This window comes from Talpa occidentalis, unplaced genomic scaffold (genome assembly GCF_014898055.3).
Source record: "Talpa occidentalis isolate TD23 unplaced genomic scaffold, MPIMG_talOcc4v2.1 talOcc4.2, whole genome shotgun sequence".
NCBI lineage: Eukaryota > Metazoa > Chordata > Mammalia > Eulipotyphla > Talpidae > Talpa > Talpa occidentalis.
In genome coordinates, this window is record NW_023602073.1 from 89,091,397 (window position 1) to 89,110,707 (window position 19,311).

The window sequence follows — 19,311 nt, forward strand, 5'->3', positions numbered from 1 at the left end:
CATTATGTATAAAAAAAATTAGAAAATTATTGTATAAATGTGAATTTATAATGTAATTGTACTACAGTTATACAAGGGCAGATCCCTATTAGGAAATACAAACCAATGTGCATAGGGGTAAAGGATGTGATGCATGGAACTTAAACAGTTAAGAAAAAAACCAAATAAGGGATCAGGAAAAAAAATTATAATAAATTTAAAAACAGGCAAACTATAAATCAGACATTCTGAGGGGGAGGGAAAGGGAGCAAAACGGGAGGGAAGAGCACAAGGGACTATGGCAATGGTGCATGGGTGAATTGGTGGTGGGAATTTTATAGGGACTACACCTGAGAGGAAAAAGCAAACATTATAAAAAACAGTAAGAATGATGTAAAATATATATATTAAAAATGTGTGTGTACATGTGTGTAAGCATTTGCATATGACAGCATGTGTACATAGACAATAGGGTAAAATGTTAACAAAAATAAATATGGGTAAAGAGAATGGGAGTGTTAGAGCAATTCTCAGTACTCTTAAAAATAGTCCCATATAGGGCCTCCCTAGTGGCGCAGCGGTTGAGCGCTGGGTTGCGAAGCTGCACGCAGCCTCTGCATCGCCGGTTCAATCCTGGCCACCGGAGGAGGGTCTTGCACGGCGCGCAGACCTCTCCTGCCGCCCTCTGCTCCCCTCAGCAGTGTACTTCGGTCCTTCTGCCTGCTCTGCTCCCCGCTCTGGCTCTGGAGAATTCTCTCACCCTCCCGCGCTTCTGACTGTACCCAGTGCTTGTATAAATGAATAAATAAATCTTTAAAAAAAAAGTTTAAAAATAGTTCTATATATTGGACTGTTGGAAAAGTCATGACAACATTTTTTGTTATCTATTTAAAAATGCATCATTACTTTTCTAACAACCTAATAAAAAGATAATTTTGAAGATAACATTACCAAGATAGCAATAGAGGGCATGCCTTGGTTTGCTATCTAAAGGAACAATTAACAATTAGCCAGAAAAGTGACACACTGAGAATGCCACAACATGGTGATGAGGCTAAAACAACACATGCACCTCAGAAACTAACACAAACTTCACTATATGATGTTGTGAATGCTGAGGTGCTGAGGTGATCCACATTTCACTATGATAGAAGGGGGGTGGGTAGAGAAAATGTGTAAAGGTGACAGTAAGTGGGGGGGTGACAAAGACAACAGGACTGCTGCGAAGCCGGGCCCTTGGTCCAGGTGAGGCCCAAAGCAAAGGAGCACCTGTGGGATGCTCCACAGAGGATAGGAGGTTGGCAAAAAGAAAACAAAGGAAGTGCCTTACTATATCCAGCCTTCTGACACCTTGGGACCTGTACTCACACTGTGAAAGAGCACTGACAGTAGAGAGAATGCTCAGTTTCAGATATGGGACCCCAGAAAGAAAGGGTGTCACGAACAAGAACCAGACCACCCCTCAGCAGGTTCACAAACATGGCTTTTCCCCTTCACACTCCTTCCCCAATCCACTGAAACAGGAACTGCTAACATCAGCCTAAGTACCTTTGGAAACCACATGGAACCATAGCAAGAAAATAAAAGCACAGCACTATCTGCTGGAAAAGAAAAGATAAGTAGCTTAGATTTATCAATAAGTTGCCATTCAGATTTAAAACAAAAACAATATTTATCAAAATGGGCAGACAAAAATAATCAACACATAGCAACTTGAGACTTCAAATTAAAATGGCATCACAAGGAGAGAACAGCACCCAAGAATCTAAACTCAAAGAAATGGAAAACTGTACCTCCCCAGCAGAGTTCAAAATAGTTACCATAAAGAAATACAAAGATTAAAAAAAAAAAATCAAAGATCTAAGAAAACTCAGAAAAGCAAATTAATCTACTTAGGAATAAAATTAGTCAGAATGTAGAATATGAAGCTTTAAATGTAACACTGAGACTGAGGATGTGAAAAAATAAATACAAGAATGCCACAGAAAGCTATAGAAACAGAACAGGTCTAGTGGAAAACGAATTAGTGAATACAAAATAGAAAACTAAAAATGACTTAGGTGGAAGAAAAGAGAAATGATTAAAAAAAAAAGACGAAATACTACGAGCACTGAGTCCATTAGGAAAGAAAATGTAAGACTAAATGGTTTCTCAGAAGGCAATGAAAGAGAGAAGAGTTCATTCAAGGAAATAACTGAAAATTTTCCAAACCAGGGAAAGAACTGAATATACAAGTCCATGAGCTAAAAGAACACCTGGGTAACTAAATGCAAACAGACCAAGACACATATTTACTGAAACTACTGAGAATCCAAAACAAAGAATACAGGCAGCTAGAGGGGTGTAGGGGAGTTTGTGTGGGTGTGTAAGCAAATAATTTATATAGGCATTACATCAGGCTATCATTGAAATTCTCAGTGTAAACTCTAGGTCAGAACAGAGTAGAATAACATATTCAAAAATAAAAACTGCCAGCCAAAAAAATATATTCTGCAAAACTCAGAGATCAGGGAGAAATAAAGGTTTCATAGAGATGCCTTTTCAGGCTTCTATAATTCAAGAAAAATATCTCATTAACTTACCACAAAAGAACGTGTCACTTTGAAATCAATAGAAAATCAGGGTGAAGGATAAGTCAGAAAAAAGTAGAGGGAAAAGATGATTAATTTGCTTTTAAAGATAACCCAAATAAGTAAACCATGTATCTCAGTAATCACAATTAAAGTAAAAAAATGACTACTGAAAAAGATTGTTCTGTTGGATTCTTTTTAAAAAAAATAGTCAAATGTACAGAGAGATAAATGATTAACAACAAAAAAAGGTGAAAAATACCTTCTGTACACTGAAACAGAAAATGATTGGTAATTTTGCAGAATAACCAAGGTGCTTTTTTTGGCCACTGATGTACACTATATTTAATAAGTTACTGCCCCTGGTATGACTTTGGAATATTGAGCAAGGTATATTACAATGATTAAGAAGAGATTATAATATACCATGTATTAAAAGCACCCAATTAATACATAGTTATTTATTGTTCTGAGTTTGCATTGTCTCTCTCTTTGCTTTCTAAACTACTTGTCAACTCTAAGCTCTCACTCAGGATTTCTGTTTAGATAGGCAGGTAAATAGGCAGGCAGACAGGAGGATATATAGATGTACGTAGATAGGTAGGTCAATATAGATACAGATGTAGAGATATGTAGGTAGATAGATACATAAGTACATAGATACATACAATCTAAAGTTCCCTGTCATGGGTAGTATTCTTTTCCTTTCTCATATCAAGAAAAAAATATATTTTAAAAGATCTGCTATAGTTTCAGAATAGAAACTCAATATCCTTTCACCCACCTCTAAATTTGTTTTGGGGACCAGGGGTATACCTTGCCCTAAAAGATACTTCTCACAAGTGTGCAAAGAAATAAACACAGGAGCGTAATGATCATGTGACATTTCTTACACAATGGCCACAAAATGTCAGTGGTGTATACTGTTATTATAGTAACATTTCAATTTTAAATAAGCAATCAAATAAAATAGCATATTTCCCCAAATGACTAAGATCCATAGAATTAAACACACATCATTACACATCAATGCATAAAATCTTTTGCATCTTGCTCATAAATAATCAAGTTTTTTCCTTATCTAATACTAATACTAAAAAAAAAAAAAACACTTTTCATTTACAAGGAAATACTGGACTAAAATAAGCAGTGTTAACAGAGCACATTTATACCCAATGGATAAAAAACACAGGTTAGCTTTTGAGGAACTCTTGAAATTTTACCTTAATTTTTTTCTCAGTGTCATCTATTTTTAACTCTGCTGAAACCAGTTTCTTTGCCAAATCATCTCGTTCAGGTAAGTGTCTAGCTTCAGAGATCTTTTTCAGTTTCTGTAAGGAAAATTTTGTCCTCAATAGTTCACCTTCTGTATCTTTCACCTTTTTCTCAGTTGCCCGTTCTTTCTCTTGAGATTTTCTTAAGCGTTCTTTGAGTGCTGTAATCTCATTGTTATGACGAGCAATAAGTTGTGAGATTTCATTTTCTGCATCTTCAAACTTATTCAGGGCTTTCTCCTGTCTGTATTGAAGCCTTTTCAAAGCCTTGTTTTCTTTCAGCAGCTCAGCTAACTTGACCTGGAGTTCAGTTACCTCATTCTGCAATTCACTGATTTTTAGCAGTCTTGCAGAAAGAACCCGCTTTGTAACAAGATCTGTATCTTTCCGAATTGGCTCCCTATTGAGGCTATGAGAGCGAAATCCCACTCGGACTCCCTTTCTGTTTGGTGGGCCCTTAGGGCTTGGTTTCCTAGGGGCTAGAAAAGAAACAGTAATGACGTAAAGCGAAAGCTTTATCAAGTATTAATTTATCCTAACCATGGAGATCTATAATATTTAGTGATTTCTTAAGGAATTCCACAAAATTTAGGTATTTTATTTCGAGCTCTTATTAGGATGCCTCTATTAAGAAATGTTTGGGATCCTTTTAGAAAGGTGGAGAATATTCTAATCCCAATAGTGATTGTTAATTATTTGCTGTAAAAGATGGCAGTATGGTATGACCATTTTTAACTTTACAGATAAGATGTGAAGCCATAATTCAAACATGGATATCATTAGAATTAGCAAGGTACCTAATAACATGGGTTGAAACATTGTATTATTCAATTCTTTTGCACCAAAATGTTTGGGATCGTTATTTGAAATGTGGAAATGTATGTTTTCTCTAAAATTAATTATAGCTCACTATTTGCAAAAACAGGATGACAACATATTCAATGTGAAGATTTGGGTTTGGCACTCAGATTAAAAAAAAAACTTTAGTAGTACAGATGTGATTCTCAATGCTTTCTTTTGTATGATGCTCAAATAGAAAACATCTGACATAATTTGAGAACAAAATAAAAAAAAAACTGCACCCAAGGAAGCATAAGCACATGAAATCTTTAAAGTGTATATATTAAATTACATTTCACAAAAATTTACAATGTTGTTTTACTGAAAGTTCATTAAAGTGAAAACTCAACAAAGGGTCTGCCCTTTAAGAGAGAAATCTGGAGGTCTGCCACAGTTGAGAAGAATGAACTCTATCTCCAAGGTGACTGCATTTTTCTTCCAAGAAGGAAATGCACTCCAGAGTGATGAGAAAAAAAAAAAGAAGAAACACTAGAAAATACAACCTGTCCCTACCCATCTAACCATGGATACCCTGATAGCATTATATAAACACGTAAAGAATACAAGTAATATTTTCAATTTAACATTAGAAAGTTTCATTTAAAAGATGGAAGACTTTATAGAAGTTGTCTTGAACTTGTACTGATTTAGGACGCTAGCTCTATAAATGCTTGAGTACAAGAAAGGAAGTGTAATAAAAAGTGAGAGCATACCTACTTGCAATTTTGATATTACACTATCCAAAATAGTAGTCACTAGCCATATGTAGCTACTGAAAAATGTGAAAAACATAATCCATAATCCAAATTGATATACCATAACTGTGAAGTAGACACTAGGTTTTGAACACTTAGTTTGAAAAAAGGAATGCAGAATATTTCACATACAATATTTTATAGACTACATTTAGAAATGACAACATTTTGATGTTGAATTAAATATGCTGTTAAAATAGTCACGGTTTTTCATTGATTGGTTACTAAGTATAAAATTACATGTGGTTTGCATTTGTGAATGCATTGTATTTCCACTGGACAACATTGCTCCAACTTTAAAATATAGGATCCATCATTTGTATTTTCTTTGTTAAACAACATACTGAGTTAACAAAGTGTTGGTATCAACATGCTGTCATGGAATATGTACTCTAGTCTTAGAGTGACAAACTTTATAGGTAAAAATGATTATACATAAAGACGAATGTTAATTCAATTTTTTTCTATATAAAAATTACACAAATTTTATATAGATTTTTCTATATAAAATTATACTGCTAAGCAAATAAGGCTCATAGAAATAAAAACTTAATTTGAAAAGTTAATATATGTATATGAATCAGGATACAATTTTTCTTCTATTTTACATCAACGAGTCAGAAAGAAGAGTTTCCAGAGCCAACTTTCTGACATCCTAAAACTCTGAACATTTATTTTTAGTATATTCTTTTAGTATGACTACAAACTGATCATTAAAAGCACACAATCTGAACTCAAAAATATTTCCCAGCTTTCTTCTACCTTTATTTTCATTTTTAAAACCATCAAGATGAAATAGAAATAGATATAAGAAAATATTTGACTGTTGTGTACATTCTTCATGTACCCCTTCTTAGGTCATAACCAAAAAGCATGTGAGACAATTTTTCCTCCCTTCAGGTATATAATGTGACTCATTTAAAAAACCTGTGGTAAAAATAAACTGGTATCTACTAAAAGCTCAAGATACTTGTATTACAAAACAGAAATCAGAGTATGTAATATACAAATATGCAAAACCCAATATTGATTTTATTTTTAAAAATATATGCCAAAATGAAAATGCATACATTGTGCAAAAACGAAAAATGATGTAAGAATTATATAAATTAAAAAGAAAAGAAATGCAGATTCTTCCCTCTCTGAATTTTAATCTAGGTCATTAGCCAGAGTGTGCAGGTGAGGGCCCCTAGCTTGATAAGTTACCCCCAAAACACAATTATGATGCGTGCATGACTTACATCATTTAAACAGTCTCAGAATATGTAGGAGTCCTTTCCAACAATATTTTGTTATTGTCTCAAGTACTTTCTGTTACTTGGAAATTAGGGAGTTGACAATTAAATTAAATGATGGAAATTCACATATCTACATTTCCAAATCATAAAATACTGATTCATTATAAGCTCTTAATATTTGGCATCTTCTTTCAGAAAAATTAAAGTTTTTTATTAAAAAAATAAAAATATATGCTATAGAACAAACAAATCTGCAAATTGAAGCCTTCGAGATGCTGTTTTAATCCCATTTGTTCTTTCTCAAATAACAGAAAACTTAAGAAGTTTTGATTTCTTAATTGGGTGGCTTCCTAAATTGCTTTTGGGGAAAGACTGGAAAATTAAACTATTTCTACCAATAATTCCCTAATGATATAAATTTTTTCTTGGGAATAAATAGACATTTCTAAGGTTCAACCCAAGATCTGTTGTTTTATTATATGTAAAAGTTAATATCTGATCATGCTCTCAACCACAAAATCAAAACAGGAGGTATTCAATGAGATAGATTGGATGAAGAGACCAAAAACCTGAAGCAACGTGCTTGCAGAAGGAGAAAGAAAGTGCACCCAGTTGTTAAAAGCATGGACATCTCTGGGAAGCTACATCAAGGGTTCATGAAAGGGCTGCTTTCAAAAAGAATATATATTCTTGTAGATTTTTTAAAACCAAATATTACTTTTCAAAATAAAAATTTATAAAGGCAAATTTAATTATACCCCTGCTTAAATCTTTTCAATGGCTAACTATTGCCTCAAAGAAACAATATATTAGCTCAGGATTTCATGACATGGCCCATTTTCAGCTCCCATTTTTACCACTTACTAATTGTCTTGCAATCTTAACTATCACTGTGGTTATAACCAAACTGCGTTCATATTATTTTTCTATGGTGTACTTGTAGTTCTTACATATTTTGTTACTAGTACATCAGCGATTAAAATGAAGAGATTTATAGATTACATAATCAAGTATGTTTTATATTTGATCATATGAGGTATATATACCTCGTTCTAGACTGGTAACATTTTACTAAGTAAAAATGTTTCCAATGAATCATCATGTTATCATCATAGCACAGCTTAATAAAAAATCAAATTGGTAGTCACAAGCCCCAAATCCTATTTCTAGGTTTAATTTGAACTCTCTCAGTTAAGTATATTTAATTATATTCAATTTATAAAACTCTTCCTTAACGACTTCATATTATTGCCTTTCATTATTTTTTTTTAAATGAAGACAAAGGTATATGCTTTGTGATTTTTTTGCCATTATAGTTTCTCAGAAACCCAGAAAACAAAGTGAAAAGCTTTATGGTTCTTTCTTCTGTACATAGTATAACTTTGAATGTAATGAAAAATAATACAATTTTACCATAGGCGGCAACATACTAATAGAAGATTCATTCATACAAGCTTTCTTTAAGCACTCAAAATGAGTCCTCTACATCTACTGGACTCTTTTCAAAAATGCTTACCTTGATGATGCACTTTGTTCTCTGAAATTTCTCTTTTAATATTTGTAGGTGAAGCGGGATTGACCACTGATGACTCACCAGAAGATTGTGGTGTAGTTCCAAAATCAGATGAACAATAAGAGTAACGGCGTTTGCCTGACTTACTTTCTTGATCAGTATCTGAACTTTTTGCTCTTTCCCCCATGATCTCTATTCATATAATTTCATAAATTCCTTTCCCCAGAAAAATCTGTAAGTCTTAAGAACATATTTTGAAGTCTTCAGATCCTGGCAATAATAGTCACGTCTGGGAAATTTGTCTTCTCTGCGTATCTGCAGTCCGTAATTCACATTAGCAACCAGAAGATACACTTTTCCCCCTACAATTAAGGAAGGGGGAGGAAACTCATCATACAGTTGTGAAATAGATTCTATAATTTAATGATACTAAAAGCAAAATAAAATAATGCTTACAATTTTAAAAAGTTAGAATTCATTTGTATTTTCACATATATTGTTATTTAATATATTTGGGGAAAAGATATACTATTACAGTCTATGCAGATAACTTGTAAAGTACCTGAAACTTAAGACACAAATGCAGATTTTTAACAGGTGAATAATGATCAAATCACCAGATTATTTTTCTTTTTTTGGGGGGGGGTGGGGGTGGGGGAGGTGGGGAGTGGTGGCAGTGGGGAGGATGGTAAAGAAGCAGCCTACTAATTAACAATAAAGAAAATTAAGGTTGACTACATAAATATGTAAAACTGATATAAATAAAAATCAACCAAATTAAAAGAAAAATACTTGATTAAAACCATTAGCAAACATGAGAGGAAAACGGTTGCCATACTTAACACATAAGTCAATTTCTTATACTATATAACCCATGCCAAGCAAAGCAAAAGATAAGCATATAGGAATATTTGCCTTCCGATACCATTTTTAACCTATCAAATTATCAAAGATTTTTCCAAACAACATTCAATAATCTCAGAATGGTTATCAAGAAAAAAATCACAGAATTTCTGAAGCAAAAGCTGGCAAGATGTATTAAAATTTTAATCATATTTTAACCTTTGGTATAGTAATTTTATCCTTAGATACCAAGAAATAATGCTAAAAATAGAAGTTATTGCAACTGTTTAGTGCAGTATAATTTTTAAATGAATCAACCTAAATGTCTAATCATTGCAGAATTAAGAAAAGTATGGTGAAAATCAATATAGTATAATACACACCTGTCAGAAATGTTTATAGTAGGTTTGTGTTAACTAGGAAATTTCTTATACTATTATGGTAAAGAAAAATTCAAACTTGCACATACAGAATGATCTCAACTACATGAATTCACTGAAAAAATACTGAAAATAGGAAGTATTCTTGTGAGCTGAACTTAGGACTGAAAAAAATTTGCAAAGCAAAGATACATATTTATCAAAATGGAGTAAATGTCTGGCCAACATGAATTTCCGATGATTTCCTCCCAATATTTTTTTATTTACCAATAAAATGAAATTGGATTGCTTTTAGTTAAAATAATTGCTTTTAACATTTAGAAAAAAACCCCAAAAATTCCACAGATGAAATTCTCACTGAAAGTATAGTGGTTCCAATAATAAATGAAAAAAGACATATGCACAAGGCAGCAAGCACTGCAGTGCTACTGTGGTGGGGAAGATTAAAACAATCAAAATGACCATCAAGGGACTGGATGGAATAGGTTATGGTAAGCAAAATATGGCAGAAGAAAAAAGAAAAATACCAGATGATGTCACTCACATGGAAAATAGGGAAATAAAACAAAGAAAAACTAAACCAAGAAAAAATCTGACTACAGAACTGAAGCCAAAAGAGAGGGAGGTGGGGAAAGGAAAGCAAAGTGGGAAGGTGGCACAATGGACTAAGGTGGTGGATTATGGGTGTTTTGGTGGTGGGTACGGTACTGTAAAATACATTTGAAGAGGTGTGAACCTATACCTGCAGATTGCATACAATGTTGTAAACCACAATTACCTCAATAAAAACAATTTTAAAAAACTACCTTCAATAAGGAACTGGCAACATGGGACTAAACAGCCATGCAACAAAGTATGATACTCCAAAGCTATTAAATAAGGATTACCCCTTTATATTCATTCCAATCTTGAGTGATCTCAGAGACACAACAAGGAAATGCGGTCACTTATGCTATCACTTATTAAAGGATTATAAATTATAGATAATTATACCTAATTTTTATATTTTTAAAAAAAATTAAAGGGATGGGGGTTAGGGAATGGGTTCTCCAGGGTAAGGCTGTACAATAGAACTTTCGATAAGAATGAAAATGTTCTCTTCTGTATATTTAGGTAAGAAATACACAAACTAATTTGAGAAGATATATGCACCTTCATATTTATTGTGCTTTTATCATATTGACCTATGATAAAGAGCTGGAAACAACCTAAGTGCACACAGAGATGGCTGTAACGTATTTATACACAATGAAATACTAAATCAGTCAGAAAAGAAAAAGGATGAAATCCTACCATTTGCAACAACATGGATGGACCTAGACGGTATTATGCTTAATGAAATAAGTCAGATGAGAAAGATAAACACTGTATGACTGCACTCATGTGTTATATGAAAGATATGGTATAAAGAAATAAAACATATAGAACAGAGGGGCTCCCCGGTGGCGCAGCGGTTGAGCGCTGGGTTGCGAAGCTGCCCGCAACCTCTGCAGCGCCAGTTCGATCCTCGGCTGCGCCCCGGCCCCGGCCCGGAGGAGGGTCCCACATGGTGTGCAGACCTCTCCTGCCACCCGCTGCTCCCCTCAGCAGTGTACTTCAGTCTGCCTGCTCTGCTCCCCGCTCTGGCTCTGGTGAATCCTCTCACCCTCCCGCGCTTCTGACTGTACCCAGTGCTTGTATAAATAAATAAATAATAAATAAATAAAACATATAGAACAGAAATAAACTTCATAAAATGAATTAGTAGTTTCCAAATTCAATGAGAAAGATGGATAAGTCAGGTAAAAGGAATCTTGTATGATGAAAGAAAGAACTGGACTTTGGTGAACTGCTGATTTTTAATGATATAGATCTGAAACTTACATGTTGTTATATCAATGAAAAAAAAAAAAAACCTCAGTTATCAGTCTTAAGTCAGCATTGTCTCTAAACTGTGCAACCAAAATAAATAGAGGATAGTCATGCAGAAATCAGGTTACAGCTCTCAATCTTAAAACCTGTTTTCAAAGTACCACATAACATTATAAATAAAAACAAATCTGTACTGGAAAATAAAAATAACAGAAATGTTCTATAATCTGTGCTGCCCAATATGGTAGTGGGCCACATATTACTGTGCACTTGAAATGTGGTCTGTTATGATTGACAAACTAATTTTTTACTTTGTTGAATTTTAATTTACGTTTCAAAAACTATATACATGCACTGGTGGTTAACCTATTGAACTATAGGGGGAGAGAGAAAGCAGAGCTGACGGACAGAGAAAGGAGCTAGAATTCTTTGTCTAAAACTTTTAGTAGACTCCACTTTGGGAATTATGTTTAGAAATTACATTTTAAAAAAGCATTTCCTATAAATAAAATTAATCAATCTAACCACACACACAGTTGGTAGCAAAACCACATAGATCAGACTTTAAAACACATAGGTTTGGGCCTCCCCGGAGGCACAGTGGTTGAGTGCTGGGTTGCGAAGCTGCCCGCAGCCTCTGCAGCGCCAGTTCGATCCCCGGCTGCTCCCCGGCCACTGGAGAAAGGTCCCACATGGCGAGCAGACCTCTCCTGCCGCCCGCTGCTCCCCTCAGCAGTGTACTTCGGTCCTTCTGCCTGTTCTGCTCCCCACTCTGGCTCTGGTGAATTCTCTCACCCTCCCGCGCTTCTGACTACCCAGTGCTTGCATAAATAAATAAATGAATGAATAAATGAATAAATAAATAAATCTTAAAAAAACACATAGGTTTGACTTTCTATCTCTAGTGAATATATCCTAATGAAAAAAATCTTTTAAAAAATCTTTTCAATAATCATATTGTTGGTTGGTATCATTACTCTCAGAAGACTACATCTGCACTGTCACATGAAGCAAATGAGGAATTATGTTGGTGCAATTGGAAATTAGAATTTTCAACAAGGGAAGAAACACATATAAGGTAGTATGTTTTAAAACTCTGAAGACCAAAATTTGAATCTCTGAAGACCAAAATTTGAATTAGGAGTAGCAGTTTGAATGACAGATTTTATGTATTTTTAAAATTATTTGCTACATATTGAAATAACCTAGAAATAAGGATCATACTAGTTGCAATAAACATTTCAAGCACCCTGATGCAGTGTCTAAATATTAACTCCCTCTGAAAGAAACTAAAGATCCTGATAAAATGTCTTATTCCACATCTGAGAAAGGAGATGAACCTAAGAATCTAGAAAACCAGTCATTCTAGGAGATGACAAAAGGGCTTGGAGTCAACTGGAAGAAGTTCCTGCCAGCCAGCTAGGACAATTTCATCATCAATAAGAATTAGATCAGCAAAGGATTAAAAAACATCAAGTCTGTTTAAATCCATGAAGATATATATTTTTTTTAAAGATTTTTTTTTTTATTTATACAAGAACCGGGGTACAGGCAAGATGTGCGGGAGGGTGAGAGGATTCACCAGAGACAGAGCGGGGAACAGAACACCAGACTGACTGAAATATACTGCTGCGGGGAGCAGTGGGCGAGACAGGAGAGGTGGCCATGTGGGTTGCTCAGCAGCTGGCAGGGATCGAACCAGCACTGCAGAGGCTATGGACAGCTTCACAGCACTGCACTCAACTGCCTGCACCACCAGGGAGGCCCTGAAGATATATATATATATATTTAAAGATTTATTTACGCAAGCACTGGGTACAGTCAGAAGCATGGGAGGGTGCAAAAATTCACCAGAGCCAGAGCGGGGAATAGAACAGGCAGACTGATGAAATACACTACTGAGGGGAGCAGCGGGCGCAACCGGGAAGGTCTGCACGCCATGTCGGCAGCTGGCGATCGAATCGGCGCTGCAGAGGCTGCGGGCAACTCCGCAGCCCAGCGCTCAACCGCTGCGCCACCAGGGGAGGCCCAAGATATATATTTTTAAAAATAAATTGGTCACCTTGAGAAGATGTGAGGGAACCAATCCATGCATTTGAAAACTGATATGTAAAAAGAAAAAAGCAAACATGTATCTTGTCTGTACTGTCACAAGCCTTCTGGAACGTTACAAGCTGCATCTCAAAACAGCAGAACAGTAGATAAGGGGAAGTGTTTTGGTGTGGAATTACTCTGGTTAATAAAAAAGGAAATATTAGAATGAAAAATTAGCATGTTGTCATTTTATAGCTACTAAAGAAATAATGAAGCTCGACAATAATCTTATTGGCTGCTAATACCACAGACAAGAAAACCAGACACTGAGCGCCTCCACATAGGACACAATAAACTCTGAAGTCATCTCCCCATCCCAAAAGAAAAATTAAAGCCGATACTGATCATGCCTCTGAAAGTAAATGACAATTTACAGAAAATACAAGAGACAAATGTACAAGGAAGCAATTAGCAAAATCTAAACTGTGGCAAATTCTGGTATACAAAGTGGTTTCTTTGACATAAAAATTGCAAGCAAAAAAAGAGTTAAGAAGAATATGTTTTTACTATTAAGAAAATCTTAAGGAATATAATCATTTAAAATCTATGACCTTTATTTCAATCCTGATTCAAATCAATTACATAAAATAATCAGGAAAATTTATATATTAGATTTTTAATATTAAGGGTAATTCCTTAATAGTAATTTATTGCTTTAGATGAGAAAATGATAATGTGGTGTTTACTAAGACTCCTAATCTCCTAGAGATATATGTTGAGGTATTTATAGATAAGATTAACTAATGTCTGAGTTTGGTTTCAAAATAACCTAGGGAGAAGTAGGCAAATGTAGAGAGGAAATAAGATTGACCATGAGTTATTAACTGTAAACACGGATGATGGAAACTTGCACTTTGCAGCTTCATCATTCTAATAGCTCCACTTCTATATTTGTTTAAAATTTTCTTAGTAAGGACTCCCTTGGTGGCACAGGCAGTTGAGGGAAGAGCTGCGAAGCTGTCCACAGCCTCTGCAGCACCGGTTTGATCCCGGCCGGCTGGCGAGGCTGCAGACCTCTCCGGTTGCACCCGCTGCTCCCCTCAGCAGTGTATGTCATCAGTCTGCCTATTCTATTCCCTGCTCTGTCTCTGGTGAATCCTCTCACCCTCCCACACATCTGGCCTGTACCCCGGTTCTTGTATGAATAAATAATCTTTAAAAATAATAATAATAAAATTTTCTTATTAAATTTTTTTAAAGTCAAACTAAGAACTCTGATTTTATTTCTGGTATATTAGTGCATGGCAATTGTATTCTGTTATGATTAGCTACTGGATCTAAAAATCAACAATTTCAGCAACAAACATTAATATTAAAAATATAAAAATCAGCCTGATCTTTCACTCTGCAACCATGAAAAGTATTTATATATTTATTTATTTTATATATATATATATATTTAAAAATCTGTCTAGAGGGGCCTCCCTGGTGGTGCAAGGGGTTAAGCACCGCACTATGAAGCAATCTGCAGCCTCTGCAGTACGAGTTTGATCCCTGGCCGGCCAGGGAGCAACCCACATGGTGCAGCAGACCTCTCAGCAGTGTACTTCGGTCAATCTGCCTGTTCTATTCCCCACTCTGTCTCTAGTGAATGCTCTCACCCCCTGCATCTCTGGCCTGTACCACAGCTCTTGTATGCATAAATAAATATTTAAAAAAAAAATCTGTCTAGAGGAAAAAGGATGATGGCTTATAGCAATTAAGTTGACTCCACTATTTGTTAGCTGTGTACATCTGGAAAAGGCCCCTAACTTCTCAATATAAATTTTCTCATCTATAAAATGGGAATAGTAGTAGTAGTTACCTTGGAAAACTGTTCTGAGGATTAAATGGGATAATTCAATAACTATCAACAAACACAAAGTAAATATCAGCAATTATATTTACAAACATGCAAAATAGTCAGCAAATTCTGATTACTACTCCTTGTCAATGCCTTTGAGTTTTAATTTCAGTAATACAGTTAAAAGCTATGAAAGAAGTCAGAAGGAAAAAGAAAAATATCAGATGGTTCCACTTACAGATGGAATATAGGGACACCAAACAAAGGGTAAGGAAAAACTTGCAGGCAAACTATATATCTGAGTCATACAGCAGGGGAAGGGAGAAGGGTCAAAACAGGGGAGGGAAGAACACAAGGGACCGTGGTGATGATTTATGGGTGATGTGGTGGTAGGAGAATTACGGGGACTACACCTGAGGGGAGAAATCAAATATTGCACAAAAATGAACGATGATGTAAGAAAATTTTAAAAAAGTAAAAACAAGCCCAGAAAGGTTAAAAACAAAAATGTTAAATTAGATGGTATAATAAGGATTGTTTCTGTTATATGCATGTATTAGAAGTATTTCCCTATGGTCTAACCCATCTAAATCAGAGGTGCTACCCAAGTTGTCATGATAAAGAATAAGAACCCATAGAACATAACCTGCCATTCATCTCCTAGGGACCAAAAGCATACATAGAGTAAAGGGGGAGGCGGGGTAATGAGATAGCCACTGCTCCACTATCCAAGTCCTGCTTCCTGGGATAAATATTTCAATGGCTTGTTCTTTTATGCTTATACCATCTAATTAGCAATTTTAGACTATGAAAGGAGTTAACTCATATCTCATTTTAAATAATGGCAACATACAGTTACATGTCAGCTATGCAGGGTTTTTGTCCTATAGGATTCCTAACCTTTCATTTTTATTATGTTTTCTTGAAGTAACATTGGTTTAAAATGTCATATAGGTTTCAGGTAGATAGCCTAATAATTCAACATCTAATTACACTACATTAAGATCACTACCAAAAGTTGATTCCCTTTACCCAATTTACCCTCTCTCTTTCCTTTTCCTCTCTGGTGACCACCATTTTATTCTTAGAATCTAAAAGTTTTTGTATTTCTTTATCTTCCACATATGAGTGAAACCAAACAGTATTTATCTTTCTCTGACTTATTTCACTTAGCATAAATCTCTCTAAAAAGAAAGAAAACATCTGTCTGGTGATAAGCTCATTGACCTCAGACATTAGAGATGTTTCTGGGAACTCAACTCCAGTGACAAGAGAAACAAAAGCAAAAATAAACAAATGGAATTATATCAAAGTAAAAAGCTTTTGCAGGGCCTCCCCGGTGGCGCAGCGGTTGAGCGCTGGGTTGCGAAGCTGCCCGCAGCCTCTGCGGCACCGGTTCGATCCCCGGCTGCTCCCCGGCCACCGGAGGAGGGTCCCACATGGCGCGCAGACCTCTCCTGCCGCCCGCTGCTCCCCTCAGCAGTGTACTTCGGTCCCTCTGCCTGCTCTGCTTCCCGCTCTGGCTCTGGTGAGTTCTCTCACCCTCCCGCGCTTCTGACTGTACCCAGTGCTTGTATAAATAAAATAAATAAAAATAAATCTTTAAAAAAAAAAAAAAAGAAGATGCTGTCTCTCCATACCATGGATTCCTTTTAAAAAAAAAAAAAAAAAGCTTTTGCAATGAAAGAAACCAAAGAATCCTACTGATCAGGAAGTGATGTTCACAATTCACACGTCCAACAGGGATTAGTAGTCAAAATATATAAAAAAAAAACCCTCATACAACACATTGATTTCCTCCCTAGGAATTTCAACAAACGACAAAACAACCTGATCAAAAAATGGGCAGAAATCTGAACAGACACCTCTTCTAAAGATATACAGATAACCCACAGACATGTGAGAAAATATAAATCACCTATTTGGGAAACGTAAGTCAAAAGTACAGCTATCATCTCACACCTGTGAGTCAGGTTTTTAGCAAAAAGAAACAAGTTTGCAAGGGTGTGGAGAAAGAAAATCCTGGTGCAGTTTTGGTGGGACTAAACTAACTGTTCTTTTTTCTTAGAGGACAAAATATCTTTCTTAGCAAATCATCACTACTACCATTATTAAGTGTCTTACTCATTCAATCTACAGTCTGAAATTCTATTCCACTCCATTCTTCCTCGTAAACATTTTCCTTGGAGGTCAGTGATTTTGTATTCTAACTTTAATTACTTTCTAGACCTTCTGCACTACTGTCACTCTGGAATTACTTTTATTGTATTTCTGAGTTAATCCAACAATTCTACTAGCCCAAGTCATCATCTTAATTAGTTTTAATCATTTTACTAGTCCATATCCACAAATAACTTGAGAAAAGGTGCATGGGTTAGGAGGTAAATGTTCAGTCTTTGCATGCCTGAGGATCTCTTTATTTTGCCTTCATACTCCTTTCTGTAGGTTCTGAATTCTAGATTATTTTCTCTGAACTTTGGAGACATTGTTCTTTTAAAAACCCTCAGAACTGCTTGTGAGACATTTGTTAGTTATACTTTTATTCATATATTTTTTGAGCTCTCACTATGTAACAATAATCAATAACAACAAAATCCTTATGGCATTTACATGTTAGTTATGCTCATCTGATTCTCATTATTTCATACATTATTTTTCTCCTTAGGAATTTTTAGGATTTTTCCTCCTCTTACATTGACATTTCATGAACATGTGCCCAGATGTGGGTCTTTTTTTCACTAATTGCTTTGCCTTTTTCCCCACTTCCTCTTTAATCTGCTAAGTTTTATTTTCAAGCACTAAAATATTCTTTCAGAGAACTATTTTCCCTTGAAACCACTGCTAACATAACAGACCTGTTCTCTTTGTCTTTATCTTCAAGAGATTTACTCAATTTACCTTCTAAACCATCTACTATTTTTTAAAATGGTGCAAACATATTCCTTTCTAATAATTTTTTTCTTGTTCTGAATCTTAAAAAAATAAGTATTCTATTTTTGCTTTATTGTGAGGTATCTTCATGTCTGAGGACACTAAATAAGATATTTTCTCTTTAAGATCTTTTCTTTCCAGGAATTAGTTTGTCTTACATAATGCCAGTTTTTCTTTTGGAAGGCAATTGTTGTTATTAATTTTGTTATTAATTATTAACACTTAAAAGGAAGATTGAATAAAACCCCTATGCATGGGAGCAGGGCTTACTGACAGGCCATCTTGCTTTAGAATGAACAGCAGGGGATTCCCAAAAAACTAACATAAAGAGAACTTATTTCCAGACACAAATGTTCATTATGGCCACTGTTAGTTCTCCTTCAGTGTTGTGTTTGTTTTTATTTCCAGAAGAAATTATCTCTTTGATAGGAAAGGGAAGTTTGAACAAGGGTCAGAGAGTATTATACTGACAGTCAGCTGTTCATGAGTAGAACTATTTCATTCACGGTTGGTTTTTCATTATTCAACCATACTTCCTCTGACTTTAACCCCAAGATTCTCTGAGATTCTGCTGAATACACCTTTCCTGCAGTTCCCTTTTGAATACTCTGAGACATTTGTTTTCTGATTTGTTTCACTCATCATTACTTTGCCACTTTAAGAAATACGTTGTAATATTATCTATTGAGAGTACCCCATTATCCCTTCAATGTTATAAGTATTACTTTTTCTCATTTTTATTATTTTAATGTTGTCTCCAAGGAAAGAGGTGACAAATATACATGATCGGATCTATAACTTTAACAGCAAATATGTCATTTTAAGCCCATTATTTCTAACAAGTATTCTCAACCTTTTTAAAAAATTTGATAGAAACAATTACTTTTCCAAAGTCCATGAATCTACTATTCAATGCATGTACTCATTCAGTCAACAAAAATTACTGACACAGATGTCATTTTAGACAATGAGGAATACAAGATGAATAAGAATACACAATGAGTTCTTTTGGAGCACTGAAGAAAGACAATAAACAGTCACAATAAATTATGCACATATCCTTTATATATTTCCTAAAGATATTGCATGCTAATTACATGAAACGTATTCTTTATAAAATTTTTATGGTATCTCTTGTTTTCCTTTAAATTCTTTTTTTTTTTGAGATTTATTTATTCATGCATACAAGAACTGGGGTACAGGCCAGAGGTGCGGGGGGTTGAGAGGACACACCAGAGACAGAGCGGAGAACAGAACAGG

General features: G+C 35.0%; 1 protein-coding gene across 5 annotated transcripts in view; it reads right to left on the minus strand.

Moving 5' to 3' along the window:
- Positions 1-19,311, minus strand: part of LCA5 (lebercilin LCA5) — a 103,978-nt gene that overhangs the window by 17,049 nt on the left and 67,618 nt on the right. For all 5 annotated transcript variants that reach the window (XM_054698977.1, XM_054698976.1, XM_037519996.2 and 2 more), the window contains exons 2-3: positions 8,173-8,531; positions 3,773-4,302 (exon numbers count right to left, since the gene is read on the minus strand). In XM_054698977.1, coding sequence (XP_054554952.1) covers positions 3,773-4,302; positions 8,173-8,356 — 714 coding nt within the window. In that variant the 5' untranslated portion in view covers positions 8,357-8,531. The remainder of the gene's footprint in view (positions 1-3,772; positions 4,303-8,172; positions 8,532-19,311) is intronic.